Below are 19,975 nucleotides of genomic sequence, written 5' to 3'. Positions count from 1 at the left end.
TATTCATAAAAGAATATCTTATGGGAACTCACCAGAAAATTCTCCTGGATGCATTCATAAAGTGCCATGAAGAAATTATGATAAATTTTACGTTGGGCAGACTGGTAAGGATCTTTCTGTTAGGCTTAAGCAACATAAATATAGTATAGAATCAAATGCCTTGTTTAATCACGTTAAAAACTTACACTGACTGGAGTAATGCCATCTCAGTTATCAACTCTAACTCCAGTACCACGAGAAATATCATTGAGTCTTCTATTATTAGATACACAAAGAATTATAACCTTTTTATTAGTGTCAATACAAAATGAAAAACTTTATTGTTAATGAAATTCATAAACAGTTCACCTTCTTGTCGACATGATAGGTTTATGATACGCTCGTTGTCTGTCTTGAACAATCACTTGTTTACCAAATGGCGTCTCTTCGTTGTAAATCAACTGACTGTTATATTTCTTTTTTGTGTCTCCCCTGATGATGTGATTCGATCACAAAAGTGCACTTAGGAACTTATCGTGTTTCATTTTCCCCGTGGACTCATAGGAATATACTTGATAACCCGCAAAATTGTGATCCTTTCCATCACACACACACACACTCACACACACACACACACACACACACACACACACACACACACACACACACACACACACACATATATATATATATGTGATTCATGTGAGAAACTGCAGAAGCTGGTGACTGAGTTTGGTAAAGTGTGTGAAAGAAGAAAGTTAAGAGTAAATGTGAATAAGAGCAAGGTAATTAGGTACAGTAGGGTTGAGGGTCAAGTCAAGTGGGAGGTAAGTTTGAATGGAGAAAAACTGGAGGAAGTAAAGTGTTTTAGATATCTGGGAGTGGATCTGGCAGCGGATGGAACCATGGAAGCGGAAGTGGATCATAGGGTGGGGGAGGGGGCGAAAATCCTGGGAGCCTTGAAGAATGTGTGGAAGTCGAGAACATTATCTCGGAAAGCAAAAATGGGTATGTTTGAAGGAATAGTGGTTCCAACAATGTTGTATGGTTGCGAGGCGTGGGCTATGGATAGAGTTGTGCGCAGGAGGATGGATGTGCTGGAAATGAGATGTTTGAGGACAATGTGTGGTGTGAGGTGGTTTGATCGAGTAAGTAACGTAAGGGTAAGAGAGATGTGTGGAAATAAAAAGAGCGTGGTTGAGAGAGCAGAAGAGGGTGTTTTGAAATGGTTTGGGCACATGGAGAGAATGAGTGAGGAAAGATTGACCAAGAGGATATATGTGTCGGAGGTGGAGGGAACGAGAGAAGTGGGAGACCAAATTGGAGGTGGAAAGATGGAGTGAAAAAGATTTTCTGTGATCGGGGCCTGAACATGCAGGAGGGTGAAAGGAGGGCAAGGAATAGAGTGAATTCGATCGATGTGGTATACCGGGGTTGACGTGCTGTCAGTGGATTGAATCAGGGCATGTGAAGCGTCTGGGGTAAACCATGGAAAGCTGTGTAGGTATGTATATTTGCGTGTGTGGACGTATGCGTATACATGTGTATGGGGGTGGGTTGGGCCATTTCTTTCGTTTGTTTCCTTGCGCTACCTCGCAAACGCGGGAGACAGCGACAAAGAAAAAAAAAAAAAAAAAAATATATATATATATATATATATATATATATATATATATATATATATATATATATATATATATTTTTTTTTTTTTATTTATTTATTTTGCTTTGTCGCTGTCTCCCGCGTTAGCGAGGTAGCGCCAGGAAACAGACGAAAGAATGGCCCAACCCCCCCACATACATATGTATATACATACACGTCCACACACGCAAATATACATACCTATACATCTTAATGTACACATATATATACACACACAGACATATACATATATACACATGTACATAATTCATCCTTTGAGGGAATATCCTCATCTGGCCCCCTTTGAGCGAATATCCTCATCTGGCCCCCTTCTCTGTTCCTTCTTTTGGGAAAAAAAAGAAAAAAAAAAGAGATGTTTGAGGACAAGATGTGGTGTGAGGTGGTTTTATCGAGTAAGTAATGATAGGGTAAGAGAGATGTGTTGATAATTAGAGAGTAGTTGAGACAGCAGAAGAGTGTGTATTGAAATGGTTTGGTCACATGGAGAGAATGAGTGAGGAAAGATTGACAAAGACTATATATGTGTCAGAGGTGGAGGGAACGAGGAGAGGTGGGAGACCAAATTGGAGGTGGAAGGATGGAGTGAAAAAGATTTTGAGCGATCAGGGCCTGAACATGCGGAAGGGTGAAAGGCGTGCAAGGAATAGAAGTGAACTGGAACGATGTAGTATACCGGGTTCGAGGTGCTGTCAATGGATTGAACCAGGGCATGTTAAGCGTCTGGGGTAAACCATGGAAAGTTTTGTGGGGCCTGGATGTAGTAAGGGAGTTGTGGTATTGGTGCATTATACATGACAGCTAGAGACTGAGTGTGAACGAATGTGGCCATTGTTGTCTTTTCCTAGCGCTACCTCGCGTGCGTGTGGGTGGAGGGGGGTGAGTCATCTCATGTGTGGCGGGGTGATGACGGTGTGACGACGAAAATGAATAAAGGCAGCAAGTGTGAACTGTGTACCTGCGTATATGTGTATATGTCTGTGGATGTATATATATGTATATGCTGAAATGTATAGGTATATATATGTGTGTGTGTGGACGTGTATGTATATACATGTGTATGTGGGTAGGTTAGACCATTCTTTAGTCTGTTTCCTTGCGCTACCTCGCTAATGCGGGACACAGCGACAAAGTATAATAAATGAATAAAATGAATATGCAGTATGAGTGTGTGTGTGTGTGTGTGTGTGTGTGTGTGTGTGTGTGTGTGTGTGTGTGTAAAGATTCACTCAAATAAAGCTTGACTCGTGCTCATTTCTATGAGAAACCGTTTTCGGTTGTACCATTACCGGCACAAGTTAGGTATATGTGCTCAGCGCACCATTAGGGGCACAGGTCAGGTGTGTACGGCAGGGGTACTGGTACATGGCGGCCAGTGGGTAACTGTGGTCTAGTGGGCTTTTTGATAAAAGTTTTTGTTGAGCTTATTGGTGATTCTGTTCAGCCTAAATGCATCTAGTTTATGTAGTTGTGATATTGACGTATATAATCGATATATTATTTGATTTTTAAAAATTACGATTATATATATATATATATATATATATATATATATATATATATATATATATATATATATATATATATATATATATATATATATATATATATATATATTTTAAGTATATCTTCCGAAGGAAAAAGAGAAATAACATTATAATTTCTTTACTTTATTTGCGTATAAGATTATTTTTTTTCAGTAATACATTGACACGACTTCCTTTTTACAATAATGAACTGAAATACGACATCTTACATATTACAAAGCTACAATAACATTTAATGTGATCAGTTTGACCCTTCATATAGTGACGATGAAAGAAAGGATTCATGCCTCATTGTTTATTCAGGTAACAAGTTACAATTTCATTCTCTTCTTATCATTTCTGTTGTTCTTCCCGTTGTTCCTGTTGTGTTGAACATGCCACCTGCTCCTCTTGTTGTTGGCTCTGTTGTTCTTGTTGCTTATCTTGCTGTGACAGTTGGCTGTGTTCGTGTTCTTCCTGCAACTGTTCTGTGGGATGTTGATGACTGGCAGAGTCGTGTTCTTCAGGGGTGACGATGGGCAAGACTCTAACATGAGAACCATGTGAGCCCGGCCTCTGACTGACGCTGAGTTGGCCGTCCCTGAGCGTTGCCGTCAGTGTGTCATGAGTGACGTGTGGCGGAAGTGTGGTCACGTGACGCACCATCATCCTCGAGTGCCCACGCCGCCCTCTACCTTCTACTGTCAACGATCCTGAGTCAGTGAACGCCCTCACCTCCTCACACCCCCTCATGTCTACACTAAACTGCCACGGAGCCTCATGGCTATCTTCAGGGGCCTCCTTGTTGCTGGAGGCTGGACTGGTACTGCCACTTCTCTCATAGTTCGTTTTGGTATTTTTGTTGACATGATCGGTGGTCGCTTTGGCACTGTTACAATGGCAGGAAGGTTTTGAGTCCTGACTGTTGCTGGTGTTGCACTGGTGTTTTTCGCTACATTTGCCTGTAATGCTGCTTGTAGTGTCCCTATTGTAGCGAGGTACAATCAACACACCGGTGTGAGGTGACTGTAGCACCTTCCTTATGCAGGATTTCCAGCCCGAGTTAGCATCATAGGGGCAGAAGAGACGCTGGGATGTGGACCAAGTACTGGGTCTCATCGCCAAGCTTCCTTCACCACTCCGAGATTCCATCATATCCATCAACTCGTCCATCATTTCTGAGGCCTCCCCGTGCCAATAGGGTCTCGGCTCCATCATCATAGTTGTAGACAATGGTAAGAAAGCCATCATACCTCTGCGAACGATGTAACTGTGCAAAATTAGAGACTGTACCTTCAACTGAAAAGTTATAAACACTTTTTATGTTTTCTTGAACGTAATTGATGTAGCGTTGATATATAACCGTGTCCGTCAGTGGTTCTCGGGTAATACGTGGATATCTGAGGTGCCCCCGAACATTGCGGGCTTATATATCGTTTTCTGATGCAAGAAGAATGTCTGAGAGAAAACTGGAATATTCTACATGGTAATAGGCTTGTCCAGAATGTTCGAGAGCATTATTGGTTATATTCATGATGATAAAAATGCCAATATGAGTATTATGCGAATACAAGCATTTATGAAGAAGAATCGGTGTATTAGTTAATTGTTTATTCTATTATAGTCGAATAATATTTGATTGTACATTAATGACAGTTTACTATAAAGGGAAACAGAAAATCCTTCAATCATAGTACTTTATTTATAGTCTATGATAGTAGATGAATGGACATATGTATGGCTGCTGTTACTAAGAGTTATGACATTTCCTTCCTTACTTGTACAGTAAAGCGGAGGAACTGTACCGGTACAGTAGGAACTCAGATTAATCCCTCACGCATCTTATCTTCACATGTCTATCATTTAACTTTCCTGTAAGATGGCCAAGATTTGGGCACAGAATTCGATGATTCCTATAAAATATTGCATTACAGGACTACTCCACGGCTATAGGGACAGGCTTGGTGAATAATTTATTGGTAAGACAAAAGCAGGTAGTGTTCTGAAATTAGGCCAAATGTGCCATCAAATGAGAAAAATGTATGGCATCCCAATTACTAATACTGTTTTCAACTGAACTTTTAAGACAGTGTTTGATATGAAGAAAGAAAATAATAATTTCATCTTACTACTTTCCAGTTTCCCTTATCGTCGAGTGATACAGATTACAGCTGTGTATCACCGAGATTCAAGAACATTGTAGTTGACGATATACGCCTGTGGTAATGTAGACCTACTCCACTAATGACATGTCTGCATGAAATGTTCATTGCTTTTCTCTATTCACTTTACAGATTGGCTTTGCAATCTCCAGCCTGATGTTTGACTTAATTTGTGCCGTCATCAGCAGTTAGTTTATTGAGCATCACATACTCATCTTGTGAGCGTTAACACAAGTGAATTAGACAAGTCACAAAAGCTCGTTGTTAAACCCCACTGGGTAAATTATTGAATATTTCTTCATATTTTGGTTATGTGAGACCATCTCACATAGGAATGATAGAGAAGGAAGTGTACACAATCGTAGAGTTTTGCGTGTCTTACCATTACCATTTTACATACAAAATGGAAAATGTAACATAGAATATCTTCTGTTGAATTGCAGAAGGTAAATAAGGTAGAAATCTTGGGCAAATTAATCTCAGATGACCTAAAACCATATAAACAAAGAGGAAAAACAGTGAAGACTTCGAATTACAGTTAGTGGTAATCATTCATAATTTGTACTGATCATTGGTTCGTCCACATATTGAATATTGTGTTCATGGACCTTGACAGAATGGGGAGAGTACGGCGTCGAGTTACCTAAAAGATTCCTAGACTGAGAAAGAAATCCTGCAAGAGCAGATTGAACGAATCTATTTAGCTTAGAAAACAGAAAGTTAAGAGTTGATCTAATATGCATATTCAGAATGATCAAAGGTTTTGAAAATATTGATCTGTCAAGCTATGCAAAACTTGAATTTGTCGATTTTACCCGAAGTAATGGATGCAGACTTGTAGGCAAGTATCTTACCCCGAATAAGGACAAGTAATATATCTTTAACAGGATTGTTAACATATGGAACGATTTGCCGTTTAAAGTGTTTGAAAGCAGGACAATAGATACATTTAAGAATGTATTTGATCAATACTTCGATTCAAGTCCATGACTTTATTACCTGCTTCTCCTTAGTCATAATGATAATTTCTTTGTTAATCTCTTTGAATTATCATTATGCCATCTAACCTTTACCACACTGGTCTGTGAGTTTCCGCTATCAAAAAACAGCCTCGAAAGGACCCAGTGGTCTGTTGCTGGTTGAATTCCTTTATTTTCATTTGTATCAACAATAATGAAATGTTCCAATATTTGCAGGCTTTATTTAGGCCCAATAGTAGTTCTAGTTTGTGTCCATATCTCTGGCCACAAACATGCAGATTTACATGATTCACATCTCCAGATTAGCCTAAGCGCCAAGGGTATCCATAGTCTAGCATTAATCTTGCATTCAACACTCATAACCTACTGTTCTTATTACTTTCACAATAAACATGTTTTACTTTGCACATTTTACTATAATGGAAACTATTTCTACTTATGCCTGTTTGTACAAGACTCTTTTATTCAAAAAGACATCTTAGTTCCTTGCTAATATGATATGTAAGAATTCTAATGGACAACCCAATGTGGCTTTCAACCGCTTCTTTACCATGTAAAATATGTCATGCTCGCCGAGGCCTGCACGAGAGGGAATCCATAATAATCTTATTTGTATCGCTTGACCAATGATGTCCCTGACTTCAGAGACGGATATGTTACACTCTGCTATCAGTGTGCTTAGGGCACATAGTGATTGTAAGTAATCAGAGAAAAATAAACTGTATGAGATTGTTGACTTCTACAAACTTGAGAGCAGTATGTATGGTGGACAATTAAGTTTATAGAATATTTTTTCAAAATGCTGTTTAAAATTTTTCTCTGATCTACTTTCATTAGGCAGAATAACAATGCCAGCACTCCTAACCCTGCCAATGAGAGCGCCATCAGTTCAGATGTAGGGGCTAATTAATCTTAAGTCTGGAGATATACCCAAGTGCTGAAGGTAAAGATTGTATATAAGTTGTCTTCTTAGGGGGATAAGTGGGTATTATGACGTTAGAGAAATTTTATATGCTATAAGGGGTTTATATATGTGTGTGGGAACCCATGTGTGTCATGGTACTCTCTCTCTCTCACCAGTTCAGTTGGTCATGTGTGTCACGATACTCTATCTCACCAGCCAAGTTGGCCACGTGTGTTAGGGTACTTAGGGTCGCTCTCGCCTTTATCAACAAAATACCCTATATCTGCCACTCTATTATCAAACAATTTCAACAAACCTTTAAAATACTCATTCCACCTCCTTCTCACTTCACCACTACTTGTTATTACCTCCCCATTAACCCCCTTTCCCGATGTTCCCATTTGTTCTCTTGTCTTACTCATTTTATGTACCTCTTTCCAAAACATATTTTTATTCTCCCAAAAATTTAACGATGCTCTCTGACCCCAACTCTTACTTGCCCTCTTTTTCACCTCTCAGCTCTTTTCTTATATATATATATATATATATATATATATATATATATATATATTATATATATATATATATATATATATATATATATATATATATATATATATATATTTATATATATATATATATATATATATATATATATATATATATATATATATATATATATATATATATATATATATATATATATATATATATATGTATATATATATATCTCAAGGGTAAAGGGGAAGAGTGGTTTGGGAATGTCTTGGGAGTAAAGTCAGGGGTTAGTGAGAGGACAAGAGCAAGGGAAGGAGTAGCAGTACTCCTGAAACAGGAGTTGTGGGAGTATGTGATAGAATGTAAGAAAGTAAATTCTCGATTAATATGGGTAAAACTGAAAGTTGATGGAGAGAGATGGGTATTTCTTGGTGCATATGCACCTGGGCATGAGAAGAAAGATCATGAGAGGCAAGTGTTTTGGGAGCAGCTGAACGAGTGTGTTAGTGGTTTTGATGCACGAGACCGGGTTATAGTGATGGGTGATTTGAATGCAAAGGTGAGTGATGTGACAGTTGAGGGAATAATTGGTATACATGGGGTGTTCAGTGTTGTAAATGGAAATGGTGAAGAGCTTGTAGATTTATGTGCTGAAAAAGGACTGGTGATTGGGAATACCTGGTTTAAAAAGTGAGATATACATAAGTATACGTATGTAAGTAGAAGAGATGGCCAGAGAGCGTTATTGGATTACGTGTTAATTGACAGGCGCGCGAAAGAGAGACTTTTGGATGTTAATGTGCTGAGAGGTGCAACTGGAGGGATGTCTGATCATTATCTTGTGGAGGCTAAGGTGAAGATTTGTATGGGTTTTCAGAAAAGAAGAGTGAATGTTGGGGTGAAGAGGGTGGTGAGAGTAAGTGAGCTTGGGAAGGAGACTTGTGTGAGGAAGTACCAGGAGAGACTGAGTAAAGAATGTAAAAAGGTGAGAACAATGGAAGTAAGGGGAGTGGGGGAGGAATGGGATGTATTTAGGGAATCAGTGATGCATTGCGCAAAAGATGCTTGTGGCATGAGAAGAGTGGGAGGTGGGTTGATTAGAAAGGGTAGTGAGTGGTGGGATGAAGAAGTAAGATTATTAGTGAAAGAGAAGAGAGAGGCATTTGGACGATTTTTGCAGGGAAAAAATGCAATTAAGTGGGAGATATATAAAAGAAAGAGACAGGAGGTCAAGAGAAAGGTGCAAGAGGTGAAAAAGAGGGCAAATGAGAGTTGGGGTGAGAGAGTATCATTAAATTTTAGGGAGAATAAAAAGATGTTCTGGAATGAGGTAAATAAAGTGCGTAAGACAAGGGAGCAAATGGGAACTTCAGTGAAAGGCGCAAATGGGGAGGTGATAACAAGTAGTGGGGATGTGAGGAGATGGAGTGAGTATTTTGAAGGTTTGTTGAATGTGTTTGATGATAGAGTGGCAGATATAGGGTGTCTTGGTCGAGGTGGTGTGCAAAGTGAGAGGGTTAGGGAAAATGATTTGGTAAACAGAGAAGAGGTAGTAAAAGCTTTGCGGAAGATGAAAGCCGGCAAGGCAGCAGGTTTGGATGGTATTGCAGTGGAATTTATCAAAAAAGGGGGTGACTGTATTATTGACTGGTTGTTAAGGTTATTTAATGTATGTATGACTCATGGTGAGGTGCCTGAGGATTGGCGGAATGCGTGAATAGTGCCATTGTACAAAGGCAAAGGGGATAAGAGTGAGTGCTCAAATTACAGAGGAATAAGTTTGTTGAGTATTCTTGGTAAGTTATATGGGAGGATATTGATTGAGAGGGTGAAGGCATGTACAGAGCATCAGATTGGGGAAATGCAGTGTGGTTTTAGAAGTGGTAGAGGATGTGTGGATCAGGTGTTTGCTTTGAAGAATGTATGTGAGAAATTCTTAAAAAAGCAAATGGATTTGTATGTAGCATTTATGGATCTGGAGAAGGCATATGATAGAGTTGATAGAGATGCTCTGTGGAAGGTATTAAGAATATATGTTGTGGGAGGCAAGTTGTTAGAAGCAGTGAAAAGTTTTTATCGAGGATGTATGGCATGTGTACGTGTAGGAAGAGAGGAAAGTGATTGGTTTTCAGTGAATGTAGGTTTGCAGCAGGGGAGTGTGATGTCTCCATGGTTGTTTAATTTGTTTATGGATGGGGTTGTTAGGGAGGTAAATGCAAGAGTTTTGGAAAGAGGGGCAAGTATGAAGTCTGTTGGGGATGAGAGAGCTTGGGAAATGAGTCAGTTGTTGTTCGCTGATGATACAGCGCTGGTGGCTGATTCATGTGAGAAACTGCAGAAGCTGGTGACTGAGTTTGGTAAAGTGTGTGAAAGAAGAAAGTTAAGAGTAAATGTGAATAAGAGCAAGGTTATTAGGTACAGTCGGGTTAAGGGTCAAGTCAATTGGGAGGTAAGTTTGAATGGAGAAAAACTGGAGGAAGTAAAGTGTTTTAGATATCTGGGAGCGGATCTGGCAGCGGATGGAACCATGGAAGCGGAAGTGGATCATAGGGTGGGGGAGAGGGCGAAAATCCTGGGAGCCTTGAAGAATGTGTGGAATTCGAGAACATTATCTCGGAAAGCAAAATTGGGTATGTTTGAAGGAATAGTGGTTCCAACAATGTTGTATGGTTGCGAGGCGTGGGCTATGGATAGAGTTGTGCGCAGGAGGATGGATGTGCTGGAAATGAGATGTTTGAGGACAATGTGTGGTGTGAGGTGGTTTGATCGAGTAAGTAAAGTAAGGGTAAGAGAGATGTGTGGAAATAAAAAGAGCGTGGTTGAGAGAGCAGAAGAGGGTGTTTTGAAATGGTTTGTGTACATGGAGAGAATGAGTGAGGAAAGATTGACCAAGAGGATATATGTGCCGGAGGTGGAGGGAACGAGGAGAAGTGGGAGACCAAATTGGAGGTGGAAAGATGGAGTGGAAAAGATTTTGTGTGATCGGGGCCTGAACCTGCAGGAGGGTGAGAGGAGGGCAAGGAATAGAGTGAATTGGATCGATGTGGTATACCGGGGTTGACGTGCTGTCAGTGGATTGAATCAGGGCATGTGAAGCGTCTGGGGTAAACCATGGAAAGCTGTGTAGGTATGTATATTTGCTTGTGTGGACGTATGTATATACATGTGTATGGGGGTGGGTTGGGCCATTTCTATCGTCTGTTTCCTTGCGCTACCTCGCAAACGCGGGAGACAGCGACAAAGCAAAAAAAAAAAAAAATATATATATATATATATATATATATATATATATATATATATATATATATATATGACCCTCAACAACAACTGACTCACTTCCCAAGCTCTCTCATCCCCAACAGACTTCATACTTGCCCCTCTTTCCAAGACTCTTGCATTTACCTCCCTAACAACCCCATCCATAAACAAATTAAACAACCATGGAGACATCACACACCCCTGCCGCAAACCTACATTCACTGAGAACCAATCACTTTCCTCTCTTCCTACACGTACACATGCCTTACATCCTCGATAAAAACTTTTCACTGCTTCTAACAACTTGCCTCCCACACCATATATTCTTAATACCTTCCACATATATTTTTTTTTTTTTTTTTTTTTTTTGCCGCTGTCTCCCGCACCTGCGAGGTAGCTCAAGGAAACAGACGAAAGAAATGGCCCAACCCACCCCATACACATGCATACACACACACGTCCACACACGCAAACATACACACCCACACATCCCAACGTACACACAAATATACACACAGACACACACATATGCACACATGCACACAATTCCCAACGCCATCCCGCCACACACGGAATAACATCCCCTTACCCCTCATGTGCGCGAGGCAGCGCCAGGAAAAGACAACAAATGCCCCATTCGCTCACACTCAGTCTCCTGCTGTCAAGCAATAATTCAGCGAAACCACAGCTCCCTTTCCACATCCAGGCCCCACAGAACTTTTCATGGTTTACCTTAGACGCTTCACATGCCCTGATTGAATACATTGACAACCCGACGACCCCGGTATACCACATCGATCCAATTCACTCTATTCCTTGCCCGCCTTTCACCCTCCTGCATGTTCAGGCCCCGATCACTCAAAATCTTTTTCACTCCATCTTTCCACCTCCAATTTGGTCTCCCACTTCTCCTCGTTCCCTCCACCTCCGACACATATATCCTCTTGGTCAACCTTTCCTCACTCATTCTCTTCATGTGCCCAAACCATTTCAAAACACCCTCTTCTGCTCTCTCAACCACGCTCTTTTTATTTCCACACATCTCTCTTACCCTTACGTTACTTACTCGATCAAACCACCTCACACCACACATTGTCCTCAAACATCTCATTTCCAGCACATCCATCCTCCTGCGCACATCTCTATCCATAGCCCACGCCTCGCAACCATACAGCATTGTTGGAACCACTATTCCCTCAAACATACCCATTTTTGCTTTCCGAGATAATGTTCTCGACTTCCACACATTTTTCAAGGCTCCCAAAATTTTCGCCCCCTCCCTCACCCTATGATCCACTTCCGCTTCCATGGTTCCATCCGCTGACAGATCCACTCCCAGATATCTAAAACACTTCACTTCCTCCAGTTTTTCTCCATTCAAACTCACCTCCCAATTGACTTGACTAACACCCCTACTGTACCTAATAACCTTGCTCTTATTCACATTTACTCTCAACTTTCTTCTTCCACACGCCACCAGCGCTGTATCATCAGCGAACAACAATTGACTCACTTCCCAAGCTCTCTCATCCCCAACAGACTTCATACTTGCCCCTCTTTCCAGGACTCTTGCATTTACCTCCCTTACAACCCCATCCATAAACAAATTAAACAACCATGGAGACATCACACACCCCTGCCGCAAACCTACATTCACTGAGAACCAATCACTTTCCTCTCTTCCTACACGTACACATGCCTTACATCCTCGATAAAAACTTTTCACTGCTTCTAACAACTTGCCTCCCACACCATATATTCTTAATACCTTCCACAGAGCATCTCTATCAACTCTATCATATGCCTTCTCCAGATCCATAAATGCTACATACAAATCCATTTGCTTTTCTAAGTATTTCTCACATACATTCTTCAAAGCAAACACCTGATCCACACATCCTCTACCACTTCTGAAACCGCACTGCTCTTCCCCAATCTGATGCTCTGTACATGCCTTCACCCTCTCAATCAATACCCTCCCATATAATTTACCAGGAATACTCAACAAACTTATACCTCTGTAATTTGAGCACTCACTCTTATCCCCTTTGCCTTTGTACAATGGCACTATGCACGCATTCCGCCAATCCTCAGGCACCTCACCATGAGTCATACATACATTAAATAACCTTACCAACCAGTCAACAATACAGTCACCCCCTTTCTTAATAAATTCCACTGCAATACCATCCAAACCTGCTGCCTTGCCGGCTTTCATCTTCCGCAAAGCTTTTACTACCTCTTCTCTGTTTACCAAATCATTTTCCCTAACCCTCTCACTTTGCACACCACCTCGACCAAAACACCCTATATCTGCCACTCTGTCATCAGACACATTCAACAAACCTTCAAAATACTCATTCCATCTCCTTCTCACATCACCGCTACTTGTTATCACCTCCCCATTTACGCCCTTCACTGAAGTTCCCATTTGCTCCCTTGTCTTACGCACCCTATTTACCTCCTTCCAGAACATCTTTTTATTCTCCCTAAAATTTACTGATAGTCTGTCACCCCAACTCTCATTTGCCCTTTTTTTCACCTCTTGCACCTTTCTCTTGACCTCCTGTCTCTTTCTTTTATACTTCTCCCACTCAATTGCATTTTTTCCCTGCAAAAATCGTCCAAATGCCTCTCTCTTCTCTTTCACTAATACTCTTACTTCTTCATCCCACCACTCACTACCCTTTCTAAACAGCCCACCTCCCACTCTTCTCATGCCACAAGCATCTTTTGCGCAATCCATCACTGATTCCCTAAATACATCCCATTCCTCCCCGACTCCCCTTACTTCCATTGTTCTCACCTTTTTCCATTCTGTACACAGTCTCTCCTGGTACTTCCCCACACAGGTCTCCTTCCCAAGCTCACTTACTCTCACCACCTTCTTCACCCCAACATTCACTCCTCTTTTCTGAAAACCCATACAAATCTTCACCTTAGCCTCCACAAGATAATGATCAGACATCCCTCCAGTTGCACCTCTCAGCACATTAACATCCAAAAGTCTCTCTTTCGCACGCCTGTCAATTAACACGTAATCCAATAACGCTCTCTGGCCATCTCTCCTACTTACATAAGTATACTTATGTATATCTCGTTTTTTAAACCAGGTATTCCCAATCATCAGTCCTTTTTCAGCACATAAATCTACAAGCTCTTCACCATTTCCATTTACAACACTGAACACCCCATGCATACCAATTATTCCCTCAACTGCCACATTACTCACCTTTGCATTCAAATCACCCATCACTATAACCCGGTCTCGTGCATCAAAACCGCTAACACACTCATTTAGCTGCTCCCAAAACACTTGCCTCTCATGATCTTTCTTCTCATGCCCAGGTGCATATGCACCAATAATCACCCACCTCTCTCCATCAACTTTCAATTTTACCCATATTAATCGAGAATTTACTTTCTTACATTCTATCACATACTCCCACAACTCCTGTTTCAGGAGTATTGCTACTCCTTCCCTTGCTCTTGTCCTCTCACTAACCCCTGACTTCACTCCCCAGACATTTCCAAACCACTCTTCCCCTTTACCCTTGAGCTTCGTTTCACTCAGAGCCAAAACATCCAGGTTCCTTTCCTCAAACATACTACCTATCTCTCCTTTTTTCACATCTTGGTTACATCCACACACATTTAGGCACCCCACTCTGAGCCTTCGAGGAGGATGATCACTCCCCGCGTGACTCCTTCTTCTGTTTCCCATTTTAGAAAGTTAATACAAGGAGGGGAGGATTTCCGGCCCCCCGCTCCCGTCCCCTCTAGTCGCTTTCTACGACACGCGAGGAATACGTGGGAAGTATTCTTTCACCCCTATCCCCAGGGATAATATACATATATATATATACACATACACACACACACACACACACACACATATGCACATACACACACACACACACACATACATATATATACATATGAAAAATGTAAGAACAATTTAGAAACAAACTTTTAGCTTGAAATGAATGAAAAAAAAATGAATGTCACATAATGGTTCAACCTCTGGCTATGGAAAAGCAAATGTACAATTTATTCACACAAACGTCAATAGCAGTTCTCATCAATTTCACCACTGTGTCAATAAGCTTCAATGTCTAAGCTACATTTTTCTCCAACTTCACTATTTTCTTGTCAAAAACACCATGCATGAAAACTATCACTCCATTAACACAACTATAAACATTTACTTCCCCTTTAAAAGTTCTGGGGAAGTCTGTCTCGATACACTGCGGCGAGGCGACGCGACGCTGACACAATCACTGTCACAATATCATATATATATATATATATATATATATATATATATATATATATATATATATATTTATTCTTTTTTATTAAACTTTGTCGCTGTCTCCCGCGTTTGCGAGGTAGCGCAAGGAAACAGACGAAAGAAATGGCCCAACCCCCCCCCATACACATGTATATACATACGTCCACACACGCAGATATACATACCTACACAACTTTCCATGGTTTACCCCAGACGCTTCACATGCCTTGATTCAATCCACTGACAGCACGTCAACCCCGGTATACCACATCGCTCCAATTCACTCTATTCCTTGCCCTCCTTTCACCCTCCTGCATGTTCAGGCCCCGATCACACAAAATCTTTTTCACTCCATCTTTCCACTTCCAATCTGGTCTCCCTCTTCTCCTCGTTCCCTCCACCTCCGACACATATATCCTCTTGGTCAATCTTTCCTCACTCATTCTCTCCATGTGCCCAAACCACTTCAAAACACCCTCTTCTGCTCTCTCAACCACGCTCTTTTTATTTCCACACATCTCTCTTACCCTTACGTTACTCACTCGATCAAACCACCTCACACCACACATTGTCCCCAAACATCTCATTTCCAGCACATCCATCCTCCTGCGCACAACTCTATCCATAGCCCACGCCTCGCAACCATACAACATTGTTGGAACCACTATTCCTTCAAACATATATATATATATACACACTGCAAAGTGAGAGGATTGGGAAGAATGATTTGGTAAACAGATAAGAGATAGTAAAAGCTTTGCGGAAGATGAAAGCCGGCAAGGCAGCGGGTTTGGATGATATTGCAGTGGAATTTATTTAAAAAAGGGGGTGACAGTATTGTTGATTGGTTGGTGAGGTTGTTTGGTGTATGTATGACTCATGGTGAGGTGCCTGAGGACTGGCGGAATGCTTGCTTAGTGTCATTGTATGTACAAAGGCAAAGGGGATAAGAGTGAGTGCTCAAATTACAGAGGTATGGTTTTGTTGTGTATTCCTGGAAAATAATATGGGAGGTTTTGATTGAGAGGGTGAAGGCATGTACAGAGTATCATACTGGGGAAGAACACTATGGTTTCAGAAGTGGTAGAGGATGTGTGGATCAGGTGTTTGCTTTGAAGAATTTATGTAAGAAATACTTAGAAAAGCAAATCGATTGTATGTAGCATTTATGGATCTCGAGAAGGCATATGATAGAGTTGATAGAGATGCTCTGTAGAAGGTATTAAGAATATATGGTGTGGGAGGCAAGTTGTTAGAAGCAGTGAAAAGTTTTTATCGAGGATATAATGCAAATATGCGTGTAGGAAGAGAGGAAAGTGATTGGTTCTCAGTGAATGCTGGTTTGCGGCAAAGGGTGCGTGATGTTTCCGTGGTTGTTTAATTCGTTTATGGATGGGGTTGTTAGGGAGGTTAATGAAAGAGTCTTGGAAAGAGGGGCAAGTATGCTGTCTGTTGTGGATGAGAGAGCTTGGAAAGTGAGTCTGTTGTTGTTCGCTGATGATATAGCGCTGGTGGCTGATTCATGTGAGAAACTGCAGAAGCTGGTAACTGAGTTTGGTAAAGTGTGAGAAAGAAGAAAGCTGAGAGTGAATGTGAATAAGAGCAAGGCTATTAGGTACAGTAGGGTTGAAGGACAAGTCAATTGGGAGGTAAGTTTGAATGGAGAGAAATTGAGGAAGTGAAGTGTTTTAGATATCGAGGAGTGGATTCGGCAGCGGATGGAACTATGGAAGCGGAAGTGAATCATAGGACTGGGGGAGGGGGCGAAAGTTCTGGGAGCGTTGAAAAATGTGTGGAAGTCGAGAACGTTATCTTGGAAAGAAAAAATGGATATGTTTGAGGGAATAGTGGTTCCAACAATGTTGGATGGTTGCCAGGCGTGGGCTATAGATGGAGTTGTGCGGAGGAGGGTGGATTTGCAGGAAATGAGGTGTTTGAGGACAATATGTGGTGTGAAGTGGTTTGATCGAGTTAGTAACGAAAGGGTAAGAGAGATGTGTGGTAATGAAAAGAGTGTGGTTGAAAGAGCAGAGGAGGGTGTTCTGAAATGGTTTGGTCACATGGAGAGAATGAGTGAGGAAAGATTGACAAAGAGGATATATGTGTCAGAGGTGGAGGGAACGAGGAGAAGTGGGAGACCAAATTGGAGGTGGAAAGATGAAGTGAAGGGGATTTTGAGTGATCGGGACCTGAACATGCAGGAGGGTGAGGGGCGTGCAAGGAACGGAGTAAATTGGAGCGATGTGGTATACCGGGGTCGACGTGCTGTCAGTGAATTGAACCAGGGCATGTGAAGCGTCTGGGGTAAACCATGGAAAGTTTTGTGAGGCCTGGATGTGGAAGGGGATCTGAGTGTGAACGAATGTGGCCTTTGTTGTCTTTTCCTAGCGCTACCTCGCGCACATGTGGGGGGAGGGGGTTGTCATTTCATACACGTCCACACACGTACATATACATACCTATACATCTCAACGTATACATATATATACACATACAGACATATACATATATACACATGTACATAATTCATAACTGTCTGTCTCTATTCATTCTCGTCGCCACCCCGCCATACATGAAATAACAACCCCCTCCCCCTGTATGTGCGTGAGGTATCGCTAGGAAAAGACAACAAAGGCCACATTCGTTCACACTCAGTCTCTAGCTGTCATGTAATAATGCACCGAAACCACAGCTCCCTTTCCACATCCAGGCCCCACAGAAGTTTCCATGGTTTACCCCAGACGTTTCACATGCCCTGGTTTAATCCATTGACAGCAGGTCGACCCCGGTACACCTTATCGTTCCAATTCACTCTATTCCTTGCACGCCTTTCACCCTGCTGCATGTTCAGGCCTCGATCACTGAAAATCTTTTTCACTCCATCTTTCCACCTCCAATTTGGGCTCCCCCTTCTCCTCGTTCCCTCCACCTCTGACACATATATCCTCTTTGTCAATCTTTCCTCACTCATCTCTCCATGTGACCAAACTATTTCAAAACATCCTCTTCTGCTGGACATCTCACACTGTAATCATAAAACTTGCGTACGAAAATATACCTATGTTTGAAAATAAAGGTTTTTCTTAAAAGAAAAAAAAAGAAATGAATAATTTCAGTGAGCAAAATATATTTTAAAAAAAAAGGATTACAAATTGTGTGACCAGGGAAACATCTTGAACATTGCACTTATATGTCTTGCTGTTCAAACATTAAAATCACACGGTAAAGTTTTGCAGGACTTGGGGAACTAGGCACAGCCTGTGGTGTGTGCAGTCTACTGACAAATCCTAGCCAGGTGCTAGAGCACATAGGAGGACGTCTTAAGGTTAATATACACAAGAGTCATTTAGAATGGGGTGTCGGGAGCTGTGTCCAGCCACTGCTTGATGGTGGGGACGGCTCTGACCTTCTGGATTAGGGCCACAACGGTTGGGTAGGGCTCCAGCAGCTCCTCCTTCCTCATCTTTACCTCGCCGAACACTAGTGAGATTATCAGGTCGGCCCACGTCATCTGCCAAGGTGAAGAGAGGATGAATGGCAGTAGCTTAGTGACCAATACTATCGCTACTGATGGCGTTATAGTTCTATATTATGTGAAATATTCCATTGTATGTCTGTATAATGCTATATGTACTTGTTGCTATTTACATAAATAATCTGTGTGCATAATGTATTTTTTTTTTCTGCTGTACGCAATCACGTGCGAAAATCCTCTTGTATATCCGTATATGTATCAAACATCTTTCTGTAACTCGTTATGTGTTACATAACAATAGACATGATGAGGTTCGCCCGCCCCGTGCTGGGGTGGGTCTGGGTACTAACCTTGTCCGACACGAACCACTCCCTCTCCGACAGCCGCTTGTTGAGGCGTTCGAGCGCAGGGGCCATCAGCTTGGGGAAAAAGTTCTCCTTGTACTCCTTCTTCTTCTCTTCTTCGCTCATGGAGGAAAACCTTGAAATACAAGTCTATTTTTTTAGGACCTTCGAAAAACGAAAAATTTACACAATGATCTCGTATCTTTCATTAATATAGCAGATCATAACACGCTGCGCTTATGTAAAGGTAGCTCGCCAACACGTCTCCCTTCCAAAAAAAAAAAAAAAAAAAAAAAAAAAAAGCCCAATAAGCGTTAAAATCAGAACGATAGTAAAGTAATTCTTCATTTGTGTAAAGCAATGAAATGGATCATGTGAGCTCGGCTTCCTGAAATTCTTAATGTCCTTCCCTGAACCCGTGCCAACGCTCTCTTTCGTCTCCCTCATCTCCTGTCTCTCCCCTCACACTGATCTTTCATCTCCCATCCTCTCTCTTGTAAAGCTCAGTTAGTCTCGGATACCCTGCTCGGCTACACCTCTGCCATGCCCATAGCAGCATGTACTACTGGTCACATTCCTGCTAAAGTATCATCATTGTAAACTTATTCGTCAATGATGTGGGAACAGCGACGTGTCTTACTTTATAAACATTGTCTACAAGACACCTGCGCACTGAGGTACACGTTCTACCAGAAGAACCAAGTGTACTTACATTATCTTATATCCCTCACTTGTAATTTCGTAGAGAGTATCAGCTAGGGCATCACAGAAGGCCGCATCCAAGTCGTCCTGGGGCACGAGTCCGGCCTGCTTGGCCAGGTAGCGGGCGATGGCTAGCGACTGTGGCAGCGTCTTGTCGTCCACCACCAGTACTGGCAGCTTGCCGCCGGGGATG

The 19,975-nt window shown here is 41.5% G+C and overlaps 2 protein-coding genes across 2 annotated transcripts in view; both read right to left on the bottom strand.

Moving 5' to 3' along the window:
* Positions 1 to 19,975, bottom strand: part of LOC139754425 (very long chain fatty acid elongase AAEL008004) — a 467,896-nt gene that overhangs the window by 189,499 nt on the left and 258,422 nt on the right. The window lies entirely within an intron of this gene.
* LOC139754830 (hematopoietic prostaglandin D synthase-like) overlaps positions 18,369 to 19,975 on the bottom strand; it is an 11,865-nt gene continuing 10,258 nt past the window's right edge. The window contains exons 4-6 of the mRNA XM_071672696.1: positions 19,793 to 19,975; positions 19,087 to 19,216; positions 18,369 to 18,772 (exon numbers count right to left, since the gene is read on the bottom strand). The exon at positions 19,793 to 19,975 is cut by the window's right edge and continues 14 nt beyond it. Coding sequence (XP_071528797.1) covers positions 18,608 to 18,772; positions 19,087 to 19,216; positions 19,793 to 19,975 — 478 coding nt within the window. The 3' untranslated portion in view covers positions 18,369 to 18,607. The remainder of the gene's footprint in view (positions 18,773 to 19,086; positions 19,217 to 19,792) is intronic.

Source organism: Panulirus ornatus, chromosome 17 (genome assembly GCF_036320965.1).
Source record: "Panulirus ornatus isolate Po-2019 chromosome 17, ASM3632096v1, whole genome shotgun sequence".
Lineage (NCBI taxonomy): Eukaryota > Metazoa > Arthropoda > Malacostraca > Decapoda > Palinuridae > Panulirus > Panulirus ornatus.
Note: the sequence above shows the minus strand (reverse complement) of the source record. Positions and strands in the feature narration are given on the sequence as shown.